The 13,714-nt window shown below is 39.3% G+C and overlaps 1 protein-coding gene across 1 annotated transcript in view; it reads left to right on the top strand.

Moving 5' to 3' along the window:
* The window catches only part of sdha (succinate dehydrogenase complex, subunit A, flavoprotein (Fp)), a 69,746-nt gene that overhangs the window by 14,395 nt on the left and 41,637 nt on the right, over positions 1-13,714 (top strand). Inside the window, exons 4-5 of the mRNA XM_036567059.1 lie at positions 1,491-1,634; positions 8,839-9,003. Of these exons, the coding sequence (XP_036422952.1) occupies positions 1,491-1,634; positions 8,839-9,003 (309 nt within the window). The remainder of the gene's footprint in view (positions 1-1,490; positions 1,635-8,838; positions 9,004-13,714) is intronic.

The raw sequence follows: 13,714 nt of genomic DNA, 5'->3' as shown, positions 1-13,714 counted from the left end.
GGGGATGGTAGTAGAGAAAAATCGTCAACCTCATAAGACCTCTCAGTTGCAGAAGTGCCATTTAATTCTGTCACTCTCCATATTTTCTGGTAGCTAACATATGCTAGCTCTAAAAACACAGCAGCACAGCTGACCCAGCTTCCCTCGCAGCCCCACCTCCAAACCCGTACAACACTGCAGTGACCCTCCCAGTGTGCCCCTCCCATTTTTGAGCGTTTTTCAAAGTTGGGCCAGGGGTGGAGTTAGCTGAAAGTAGTGGAGTGTAGTTATTCTTTGTGTTCAGTAAACAGTGTTATGAGTGTGGCTTCCTTTGTGGTGTGGATGTATTGTGTAATGTATCGTGAGCAGCTTGCAGCTAAAGAGCTTGGTCAAGACCTTTTTATATCAGGTCATTTCAGTCATTAATTAAAAGGCCTATTCACTCTCTGCCTACATGTTTGCTGTGATATGCCATGAAATGGGTTTAAAGTACAAAGGCTTGCTCTTTCACACCTAAACCCATTGGTTGTCAAGTGCAGCTGTTTTGGAATGATTTTTCATTGAGATGAATTGCCGTTATTGTGATGATTCACAATTGATATCATGACAGAATTTGCCAAGATGTTTATTTGCATTGCTCAAAAAACAAAAGTGCTGTCTTACTAGATGAACTGAACATGAACATCCAGGGGAAAAAGCCTAAATTATGCAAATTTGCATCAGAACAGTATTGGTCAGTGTCTCTTGTTTTGCATTAAATCCATGTATTGTTCAAAGCTGAATGTGATGGCTGAAATAAATGCGCCATTTTAAAATCCAGACTAAGAAAGCTGTGTTTTTAAAAAAAAAAAAATAAAAAATCTGTGAGAGGTTGTTCTTTTGGTTGTTAATTCACTTATTTATCTGTTATTGCTGATAATACTACTCCTACTCATAAAAGAACAACATTTATTATAATACATTTTTATTGCGCCTTTCTCAAGCTCAAGGTCGCTTTACAAAGTCGATACCAGGCAAAACATTGCATTGCAAAACATTGCCATACAAACAAAATACAACAAAAAACAAACTATATATATATATATATATATATATATAGTGTGTGTGTGTGTATGTATGTGTAAATACAGGTTTATTTTATTTGTCTGCACATATGGACACCTTACTGTACATATTGCACTTCTGCACACCTTTTCGCACATCTGTACGCTCCACACCTAGTCACTTTATTTCAGTACCGATATATGCACATATTTATTCAGTATTGTCATTACCTGCGCATAATAATAATAATCCTAATTGTCCATTAAGGAAATGCACATGTGTTTGCCAACACATATGGCTTTTGTACATTTCAGTAGCATCATTTAATGTAATTGTGGAGTACTTAGAATAATCAAATAATAACTTCACTGTCATACGCATCTACATTCCTTGACCTCAAGTGCTCAGTTAGACTCACTGCTTTGTTTTGTTTTTTGTTTGTTTGTTTGTTTTTTTTTAAATATTAGGGTGGAATCAATGCTGCCCTTGGTAACATGGAGGAAGATGATTGGCGGTGGCATTTTTATGACACAGTAAAAGGATCGGATTGGTTGGGAGACCAAGATGCCATCCATTACATGACTGAGCAGGCGCCTGCTGCAGTGGTTGAGGTGAGAGAGAGACACACATAGACACGTCAATTCTGAAACTTAATCAGAGTTATAAATCTGGATTGTAAGTCTGTACTGGATTCATATTTAGCTGGTTTTATTAAAAGAAGGAAGGACAGGAATGAAAGAATAAATAGTCAGTATATGTCATGACCAACATTTTCAGTTAGTAAGTGTACTTGCTTTGGGTGTAAAAAAGTGCTAATTCTATCTCAACACTGTTCAACTAATTAAGGAAAAACTGGGCTTGAACCATCTAAATTTGAGAGAAAATGTCAGATGACCATAGATTAAGCCAGAGATTCTCAACTGTATATGAGAGTCACTTTTTGTGCTGTTTTGAAATGTATAGTAGATTACTGTAATTTTTAAGGTTTAAATGAAAAAATCCCAAAATTTCAGTGTGGCCGCAGACCTGATTGGACAGTTTTCTGCTCGCTGTTTAAAGAATTTAAACCATTCTGGACTTTACAATAAAACACGACTAGTACTGTAATCCTTGCAGAGTTTAAATACAAGCAGAATGACATGCATTTTTTAGGTTCTAGAAATCATTTGGTCTTCTCCAGAGTCCAGTGGCAGTGTGCTTTACACCACTTTAGCTGTTGCTTGGCATTGCACATAGTGATTTTGGACGTCTGTGCTGCTCAGCTTTGGAAACCCAGTTATTGAAGTTCCTGATGAACAGTATTTCTGCTTACATTGCTTCCAGGGGTATTTTGGAACTCTTAGTGGGTGTTAAAACTGAGGAACGAATATTTTACTTTTATGCGCTATGCATTGCAGCACTTTGGCCATCCACTTTGGGGCTGAGGTGGTGTTGGTTCTTTCCATTTCCAGTTCAGAATAATGGCACTTACCAGTTGACTTGTGCAGGTGGCATCCAATGACAGTGACATGTTGAAAGTTAATGAGCTCTTCAGTACAACCCATTCTACTGCCAGTCTTTGTATGTGGAGACTAAATAATAATAACAGTAATAATAATAATAATAAGTTCAATTTATATAACGCCTTTCACAAACCCAAAGACGCTTTACCTAGTGTCATAGAAGACTAAAGAGAAGAAAAAAGGAAGGTTTTTAGCAGACATTTGAAGGAAGACAAAGAAGAGCAATTACGAAGAGTGGAAGGTCGAGAATTCCAGAGTTTAGGGGCAGCAGCACTGAAAGATCTGCCACCCATAGTAAAAAGTCTGGTTGAGGGAACTGTGAGGAGTCCAGAATTAGAAGATCGGAGAGCACGAGAGGGACAATAGATCGGAAAGTTATGTCGGAGCCGCACCATGTAAAGCCTTGAAGGATGTACCAAAGACGATTGATTAGTTTAGCTGGAAGGCCATAGAAAAGTGAGTTACAGCAATCGATGCGAGAGAAGATGAAAGCATTAATCAACATTTTAGCATTAGTGTCACTCAGCATAGGGCGTAAGCGTGCAGTGTTACGCAGATGATAAAATTCAGTTTTGGTGACTTGCTTAATGTGAGACTCAAAAGTGAGAGATGAATCAAGAAGACAGCCGAGGTTCCTAACTTGGGCTGGCTTAATATTCACACCATCAATGTTGACTGAAAAGTTCAATACCCGGGAAAATGAGGTTCTAGCTTCAACTAACAGAAACTCGGTTTTATCAGCATTTAGTTTCAGGTAATTGTTTTGCAACCAAATTTTCAAATCTCTGACACATGAACTGAAAGCCTGGGCTGGGGTAGAGAGGGAAGTAGTGCTGATATAAATTTTAATGTCATTAGCATAGCAGTGAAAGTTAAAACCATGGTTGCGGATGATCTGACCGAGTGGGGAGATGTGAATGATAAAAGAGGGGAGGTCCAAGGACAGATCCTTGGGGTACACCTCGATCTACAGGAGCAATACCAGATTTGTGGGAGATTGGAGATTGGTCTGTAGTTGGTCAGTGAGGATGTGTCCAACCCAGGTTTCTTTAGGATAAGAGTGACAGCAGCTATTTTGAGAGATGGAGGAACAGTGCCTAATGAAAAGCATAGATTAATCATATGAGCTATAAGAGGTGCAATAACAGAAGAAGCAGACTTAAGAGTAGCCATAGGAGCAGGCTCTAGTTGAGATGTACTAGGAGAGGATTTGGAAATAATCTCAGACACAGTGGGAGAGTTCACAGAGGAGAAAACAGAATGACAATTATCAGGTGAGAGTGAAACAGAGGCCTAAGAAAGACAAGTGCCGGTTGCTGCAGGGAAATGCAGATAGATCTTATTAATTTTATCCAGAAAATAATCCAAAAATGCCTGTCACTGGGCAGAGGAGTTCAAGTTGGGTAGTGAAGGAGGTTGAAGAAGTTTATTTGTAGTATGAAAGGGAGTTTTAGGCCTGTGACTGCCAGAGTTTATAAGATCAGAGTGGAAAGAGGAGCAGGCAGTGTTTAATGCAGCTTTATATATGGAAATCTGCTCAGTAAGAAGTGTGAAATGAACTGGAAGACCAGTTTTTTTCAGTTACAGGTGCTCTGAACACCTAACTTTAACTTCCATGATTCCAAGTTCTGGAGTGAACCATGGTGAAGTACGGGTAGCAGGAACACATCTAGTCTTGAGAGGGGCAAGAGTATTGAGTATTTCAGAGATAGTGCTATTGTAGTATGTGACAGATTCTTCAGGAGAGGACAGCTGAGTAAGATCAGAAAGAGCGGAGGTCTGGAGAAGTTAAGAGAAGGTATTAGTGGGAATAGAGGTAAGATTACGAAATGAAACAGTAGATTTCTTGTAGGATTTAGGGGGGCTAAACCAAGCCCATACTCAGTGGGCTTATGGTCAGAGAAACCAACAACAGAACCAGAAACTGAAACATCATTTAAACCATGGGTACAGAGCAAGTCAAGTGTGTCACCATGAATATGTGTTGGGGAAATCGTGCTGAATCAGTCCAAAACATTCAAAAATAAGGCACGGTTTGGTCACCCAGCAGCATTATAGCAGGTGACATAGATGAAGCTAATGTGAGTAATTCATTCAGCTCAGATAGAAAGATATTAGCAGGAGATTTAGGAGGGCTGTATATTAACAACAGCAGTGGCACAGATGAGAGAACCTTCATAGCTAAACACCAAAAGAAGTAAGATCATGAAAGTCCAACTGTTTGACATTCAAATTGGTGTGGAATACAGTAGCCAGGCCACCTCCTTTACCTGTAAGACGCGGCTTAAGATAAGTAAAGCGTGAGGGCACTAATAGATTTAAGTTCAGGAATTCCCCTGCTTGTTGCCACGTTTCAGTAAGAAGGAGCATGTGCAGGCTTTTCTCAGTGATCAAGTCATTTATAAGTGATACCTTGTTGGTTATAGAACGAGAGTTCAAAAGACCTATTTTTGCAGGGAATGTTCCAATGAAGGAGTAAGTGCTAGATTGCGCAAGAGGGCGAAGATGATCGGGAGTGATTCCACATGTCTGTATATGATCCTTAATGATCTGCCTCTGTGACCAAATAACCGGAATGTGTGCACACGAGGCATGGTGAGAAATATGGAAGTGCCAGGACCGGTGAATATACCTAGGTCGGCGTGTAAACCCAAGACTCTGACATGACGACGAGCATGAGTGTTAAAACTTTTTAGTTCAGTTGCTGAGTATGCAATCATCCAAGAGCAGCCAGTCAGTTGTAAACCAAGGCAAGGCATGATGACTTATCCAGCAAGCAACCACAGCATACACTACCGCTAACACCACCAAAGCACGTTAGCCAGACCAGCAACCCCAACCCAACAATTTGAGTACAGGAAAGTGAAAACTGCCCAGCACCTCAGATTAATCGACAGAAATTGAAACCAGAGAATGATGCAAATCCAGAGAGCAGAGAAGCCAAAAATGAAATGAAAACACAGCAAAAACAGAAGCCGGAGAGAAGAGGTAGCAACAGATGCGCACTATGTACTCTCAACCGGAAACACAACTGAACAGGTGAGTGAGTCATCAGTGCCCCCCAGACTACATGGCTGTGCACTCGATTTAATGCACCTGTTACCAGTGGGTGTGGCTGATATATCCAAACCCGCTAATTTGAAGGTGTAGGCACATACTTTTGGTCATATAGTTTAAAATAGTCAGACCAGAGTGTAAACAGAAATGCTTACTAGGCCAGCTCCTTAGCCCAGCTTGTCCATTTGTTTTAATTTTGGAGTATTTAGGGCATACTTAACATGCCTCAGTCTACGTCCTCGTCCAGTTGCAGCAGCTGTGCCTGGCTCTACCAGAAGATTGTTGAGCTCTAGGGCAGTATCACCCTACTCCACCAAATTTAAGCAGAAAGAAGAACTGCTGGGCTCCATGTTAGCAACAGCCAATGAAGCTTGCCTCATCATAATCAAAGGACCCCTGGCCATGACTGGGTGCAAGACCAAAGATGGCCCTCTTCTGCTGCTTCTCCGTTTCCTCTGGCTATCACACAGTTGTTGTGTTCATGTCAGCTGGCTGTGAATTGCCGCTCTCCACTTCGGCTTCGCTGCTGGACACCAAGGCATGGCCTTCAGGCCAATCTTCACTGCTGCCAACATGCTGGGTGTACACACGTCACTCTTCACCACTTGACTCTATTAGACAGCTGGCTCATAGATATCCGCTGTCTTCTTTGATGAGAGGAGATTCTGTTGTCCATAATGTTAAAGTAGTCTCAGCTGTCACTCAGTCCTTCTCAGGCATTAAGGTTAATGTCATTCCTAGACTTCTGGCTAAGTATTCTGGTGTTTGCAACATGGTCATTCATGTCTGCTGTAATGATTTCATGAACTATCAAAACCTGTGGCAAGAGTTTTTGCTTCAGGTCCAGTTCCCCTTTTGGGAGATAATTGCGATTAGATCAACTATTCACTTCACAAGTAGTAGTGTATTGGATCTAATAGCCTGCTGACTGCATAACACTAAATTGTAGTCAAATTAATGAAGCTGAACTTGGTTCTGTTGTTTCTCAGTTAAAGTCCACTACGTGCACTTTGAATCCAGTTGCAACCTTCTTTTTTAACCATGCTTTTGTTTCCTTTCATAGCACTATTTCAAATAGCGCAAACAGTTCCTTAGAATCAGGGTTTCCAAGCTCACTTAAAACTGCTGCTGCCCACCCTGCCATCCTGAGCAACTACAGGCCATTTTCAATCTGCCCTTTCTGGCTGAAATCATAGAGGATGTGGTGCACAATCAACTAAATAATTTCCTCCTACATAACAATATGTATGAAAAATTTCAGTTAAGCATTGGGTCAGGCCACAGTGCAGAAAAGTAGTTAGTGACCTCAGATGCAATACTGACAAGAATAAAATATTAGTCCTTATCCACTTGGACCTTACTTCTGCATTTGATACTGATCACTTCATACTGTTAGCCAGACTTAAAAATTGGGTTGGACTTTCTGGGAAAGTACTTAAGTGGTTTTAAACATGTGACTGATGGACAGTACTTTGTTACTCTTGGTTAATTTGTATTGGGAAAGCATGACATTCCACAGGGATCTATTCTTGGGCTCTCATTATATCTCATTAATATGCTGACAGTATTAGTGAAGATGGAGTCAACTTCCATAGCTATACTGACAGTGTGCAGCTATACTTCTCTGTTGCATCTGATGAAATAAACTTTTGATCAACTACTTGTTTATCAAGTGTAGAATTGGAACATCTCAATTGAAAATTGGACGAACAACAATTTCTTAAAAATTAACAAAGATAAAACCGAAATTCTTTTAACTAGATCTACTGCACACAGAGCCGAGATTGCGTGCAAACTAGGAAGTTTGGCGTTAAATCTGCAGCGCGAGAACTGGGTGTTATCCTTGACTCTGACCTCATTTTTAATCTTCAAGCTCAAACTAAAACAGCATTCTTTAGAAACATTGCCAGAGTCTAGCCATATCTCGCACAACATGATGCTTAGAAATTGACTCGCTTGGATTACTGTAATGCTTTGTTTACTAGCTTACCTAAAAAGGATGTAAATAAATTATAGCTTAGTTACCCCTTGTTGGCAGCACTTCATTGGCGTCCCGTTCAATACAGAATACATTAGAAAGTTTTTATTTGTTTTAATGCAATTATTATTATTATTATTATTATTATTAATAATAATAATAAGAAACCATGAACAGTGTTATTACAGTTCAAGCCTATTTTTTTCCGCTTTTCACCAGCAAGCATGTACAAAATCCAATTTTTTCACTTGCAACTCATGACCACTGCCCAAAGTGTTGCTTCCAGTTTAACACACAGGGTTTTTATTAGTTTATTAACTTTAAGACATATTATTCAGTCACTTTTACAGTTACTACTATAAAACTAATATGCAAATGGTCATTTTGAGAGTGAAAAACTAAATTGTGTGTAGCCCTTAGCCTTAGGTTTAAAAAGGCCATTAACAGTAACAGCACATTCAAAACCTAGAGCAATATGAAACCATGCAGCACTCACAATTTAATCAGTTGTTTCATGAGTAGTCCCAAAAAGCAAAAGATTGCTTCAAAGTATTAAACACTATCCAAATAAAAAAATACATTTTTACTACAGCATTCGTAATTAACTGCCAAATCATCAGATCAGTCACATTTGATTATTAAACATTAAATACAGTATAAAATAACCATTTAAAAAGTAGTGCAAAAAAACAAAAAATAAGTTCTGAATGCCACATTATGCACATGGCAAATTTAAGTGATTTTACAGTAGCATTAATTGTTAACTTATCCTACCTAAATCGGATTTTAATTCCTTTTGTAGCTGGGATTTGTAATCCTTTGTCAGTATTAGTAACTTTCGTTTCATCATGGTGGTTGGTGTAGTGTAGTGGGTAACACCTCTGCCTTCTATGCTGTAGACTGGGGTACAATCCCCTGCCTGGGCAAGCACGCTACACTATACCAATAATAGTCCTTGTGCAAGACTCTTAACACTACCTTTGGCAACCTGTATAGAGGCAGTCATGGGCTGGAGGTTGGGGAACCTGCCTTGTGACTGTATGTTTGCCGGTACCCTGAGCCGGGACTAATAAAGTAAACTTAATCATCCAAGGCCACCTTAATTACTGAGTTGAAAATTGTTTGCAGATGTCAATTTGTTTCCCCTCACCATGTCTAATAAGCTCCAGTTGGCAGATATGATTTAGTGTTTCATAATACCTAGCACTATGGTCTGGGCTAATTTCTAGGCTGTCTATTTTGCTTTTTTTTTCCTTCCTCATCAATATATACTATTAGCTGGAGAACTTCGGTATGCCCTTCAGCCGTACAGAGGATGGAAAGATCTACCAGCGTGCCTTTGGAGGCCAGAGTTTGAAGTATGGGAAAGGAGGCCAGGCTCACAGGTGCTGCTGTGTGGCCGACAGGACGGGTCACTCCCTACTGCACACCCTCTATGGAAGGGTAAGTCCCCTCTGGAATTACTGGCACTCTTTATGCCTTGTAAACTGATTGTACTACACCAAAATTCCTGTCCAGAATTATTAGCAACCATGGAAAAGATACAAATCAGTTTTTCAGCTTAATCTTATACTTTAAAGGTGATAATCTAACCTTTCAGAGAAAGAAAAAAAAAACATTTAAATATTAAAAATAAAAATCCCAATTATATAAAAAGTATTTGCCCCCTCTTAATTTCTTCTATTTTGCATGTCGCACTTCACTGTTTGAAATCTTCAAACAAAATGTAATACAAATTATGTAACACCAGTTGGCCCTGTGTGCAAAAGTAAATGTTCCCTTAGTCACTCAGTCAACTAATTAACCAAATTTAGTTGATAATTGTGATCAAACTAGACACACGTGGGCTTACAAGTACAAGCAGCACACTGTGCCACAAAAAGAAATTCCGGAAGAAATGAGAAAAAAAATTATAAATTATTTATATATAATTATAAATTATAAAGGTTACCAAAGCCATTTATTAGGCTCTGGGACTCAAACCACAGGAAGAGCTATTATCTATAATGGAGAAAACTTGGAACAGTGGTGAATCTTCCCAGAAGTGGCCAGCTAAAATTCCTCCAAGAGCACAGCGACAGCTCATCCAGGAAGTCACAAAAGAATCCAGACAAACTTCCCAGAAACTGCAGACCTTACTTTCCTCAGATAAGGTCAGCATTTATGATTCCACCATTAGAGAATCGGAAGAGTTGCCAGGAGAAAACCACTGCTAGCCAAAAGGAATGCCTCAGATGTGAAGATTCTTTTCTGCTTCAGGGCCTGGGTGACCTTTACATAATTGATGAACCATTCTGTTCAGCAAAATTATGCAGGAGACTAGGCTGTGATTTGAAGCTCAAGCACAGTTGGGTTATACAGCAAAACAACGATCTAAAGCATAAGTCCACCTTGAGTTGCAGTGGCAGGACCTTAAACAGGCCTTAAACCCCCCATCTTTTTCTCTTTCACAAGGGTGATGGAGGTGTTACAGAATGTTTTTCCTTCAATAAATGTAATGATCTTCAAAACCTTTTGTGTTTCATGTTCTCCTTGCCTTATGTTACATTTTTATGAGGGCAAATACTTTTTCATGATATTCTGTATTTCCATTCATATTATTAGAAATTTTTAGACCTTGTTCACCTTTGCTATTATCATTCTCAAGTGATCTGATCATAAGTGGACAGTGAAGACGTATAGGTGTTTACACTTGGCATTTCCTTGCATGTCCAGTGACCACATGTGGCCAGATTTCATGACTAGAGGAAGGGTACCACAAACATTTATTATGTCTGTCTCTTGCTGTGTTTGTTTTCAGACAAAAATATCCTTGAAATCCATCTTTGTGTACATGTATGAGATGTATATATTTAGATTGCATGAAATGCTAACATAACTTATAAACAAACTAATATAGTAATACTATCATTAACAGATTTATTATGAACTGCAAAGTACTGAATTTATTATGAGGTACTAAGTACTAAAAGCCACAGGTACACAGCCACCGGGACCGAATATTGTTTGGTTTGTTACATTGGTACTCAATTCTCTATTCAGTATTTGGAAGTGTCTTCTTTTTCACACTTTCCATGTAGCCATTTAAAATAAAAGAGCACAGATGCCTAAGCAATTATCAGAACACTACATTATTCAACAATAAGAAAAATGTTTGGTACAAATGTGCAGTAAGAGGCTGGTATACCATAGAGGCATAACATGTTTAATGAATCATCTGAAATATGTAAGTACAGGTCTTGGGAATGTGATGTCATGATGCAGTGTCTTGTGTGATCCCCCACTGCCCTGTGGTAGGGTTAGTCGGTCTAGGCTGGTTCAGAATAGTTGAATTAATCTTCCTTTCCTATCTGCTTTTCTGTAATGTTGTCTGATCTGTAGCCCATGGATTCCCTAAATATGCCTGCAGAGCTAACTAATATGTACATAACTACCAGACCAAATATCAGGGCATAATTGAGGAAAGAAGATCAGAAAGGAAGATTCATTCATCTCTTCGGACTCAGGTCTAGTTAAACCACACAAAGGAAGCATCATATTCAAGCTCATTTTATAGCTCTAATGCTATAGATTTAATAGAATAAAAATTTCAACACCATTTAGTGGGTTTATCACATTGGGTGTCACCTAACTTACTCTTCACAAACACCTCTTAGGCGCCGGAATGTAACTACTGCACCATTCAAGATGGAATGGGAAAAATGAAATAGCTGGCAAATAAGAAACCAATCTTGGCATAGTGATGCATGCATTGGTACTACCACTACCGATCAACATCTAGCATTTTACCTTTCAAAACATGCTGTTTTACCAGCAAAAAGGTATGTCGTAAATTAAGTTATGCTTTGACTGTAGCATTTGTCAGTTTCTCATAGAGAAATTAGGTTGATTGACCCTTCAGATTGAATTTATTAATCCACATGTTACATCATTTATAGTGGGTTTTGTAAAGTACAGTACAGTAATATAGTTAGCTAACAAGCCATGAAAGCAGCATTTGCTGAAAGCCTTCTTGCATTGGAATGTGCCAGTGGCTGAGTGAAATATGCCAATAACTGAGGGAAAAGTGTCAAAAACCGAGTGAATTTTACAAGTGGCTGTGAAAACACCAGTAAGTTAAATCAAAGATAGTTTAAACTGAGATAATCAGTAAGTTAACAGAGTTAAATCTGCGTGAAGCTGGGTGGAATATCCATTGGTAAAGTTTACACAGGCTTTCAGTGACTTAAAAATTCTTCCTTACCGATTCACCAGCTAGGGAAAAAGTCTGTGATTGAAGAAGGTGGTAATGTTAGCGTTTCCAGATTATAATCCATTCTTTGTTTGGGAGTTTGTATGGATCCACACTAATTTTATCATTGTATAATTATGTGGCATCCCTCTGGAGTTGGTAAAGGCACTGCCTTGTCAGTTGATTCACTTCTGCCTCATGACAAGTTTGAGAAATGACAATGAAACAACAATCTCTTTAAGCTCTGAGTATTTGTAAGATAACGATCCTTTATTAGCCCCACAACAGGGAAGTTCACAGTGCTACAGCAACAAAGGGATAGCAAAGCACTCAGGGAATTAAAGTAACAAGAAGAGAATTAACAAAGTAATTAACCTTGTTAATTGTTTAACAAGGTTACAGTTTGTAGAGAGTATTTACAGAGCGGTTCAATTTTTAAACCATTACAGAACAATGCAGTAAATTGTAAATGTTTTAAGTGAGCATAAAGTTTATGTAAATTTACAAGTGCTTAATATAACCTCCTCCAGCTGTACGGACATCAACGCGACAGTCAAATTCATCCCATACTTGATTGAGCATGTTGGGTGTCACTGTACTCATAGCTCTTTCAGTGTGATTTCGGAGATCGTCCAGTGTTGTGGAAACAACGACAAATGCACTGAGCTGTTGGAGGTTCACTGCCGATGAAAATCATGTTGCACAGTTATGATGGATTCACTCTTATTGAAGTGGAGAACGCAAAACGCTTTCTGCTCAGGGGTCGCCATCACCTCACAGACTGAAAGGGGCCATCTTCTGGCAACAGAAATGCTATGACCCCCCCTCTTTTAATTAGAATGTGATTGGTTCCTAGGCGTCTCACAGTTGTAAAAATGTGGCGCTTTGAAATCGGATGAATCTTTTTGAATCACCCTGTGTAATACTAAAGATAAAGGATACGAGATAAAACATATAAACTCTATTCACAAACTCTATTCACAAAAGTTTACAATATATACAATTATAAACAAGCAAAAAATATTTACACTTTAAGGAAATTTTACCCTGCACATGTAATATTGCACATGGAGTATTGTACATGAAGTATTGATTATATTATACATGGGAATATTGATAAGTTAACAGTATAAACATTGTAAATAGAAAAGCAAAAACAGTCTTGACACTATAGAGATTTTACATGCATTGCACATGGAGTATCAATTATATTTTAAACAGCAAATGGTGATGAATTCACAGTTTGTGCTGTAGATGTGTGAGGTCTTATGGGCAGTGGGGGGGAGGGTTCTACTGGAAGCAGTGCTGGTTGTACAGTCTAACAGCAGCAGGAAGGAAGGACCTGCGATAGTGCTCCTAAACATACTTGGGTTGAAGCAGCCTGTCACTAAAGGAGCTGCCCTGTGCTGCCAGAGTCTCATGCATGGGGTGGGAGCATGAATGCTAGTCTGGCTAACATCCTCCTGTCTCTATCTGCACTGGGTCTAGGGGGCTTCCTAGGACAGAGCTGGCCCTCTGAATGAGTCTGTCAAGTCTCTTCCTGTCCACAGTTGAGATACTGCTGCCCCGCAGACCACTCCGTAGAGGATGGCTGATGCCACCATGGTTTTGAAAAAGATCCTCAGCAGTGCTCCTGCACTCCTAACAACCTCAGTCTCCTAAGCAGGTAGAGCCTGCTCTGGCCTCCTATAAAGTGCCCTAATGTTAACTGAGTCCAGTCTATTGTTCAGGTGAAAAACCAGGTACTTATAAGAGTACACTCTCTCAGTGATCAGGATGGATCCTCAAACACTAGTCCACAAATTCCTGGGTCAGTTCTCTGTACTCTGTTGTCCTCATCTGTAATGAGCCCGATGATTGCTGAGTCATCAGAGAACTTCTGTGGATGGCAGTTTGGTGAGCTATGCGTGAAGTCTGCGGTGT

This window comes from Colossoma macropomum, unplaced genomic scaffold (genome assembly GCF_904425465.1).
Source record: "Colossoma macropomum unplaced genomic scaffold, Colossoma_macropomum, whole genome shotgun sequence".
NCBI classification, from domain to species: Eukaryota; Metazoa; Chordata; class Actinopteri; order Characiformes; family Serrasalmidae; genus Colossoma; species Colossoma macropomum.
This window is presented reverse-complemented; position numbering and strand designations above follow the sequence as displayed.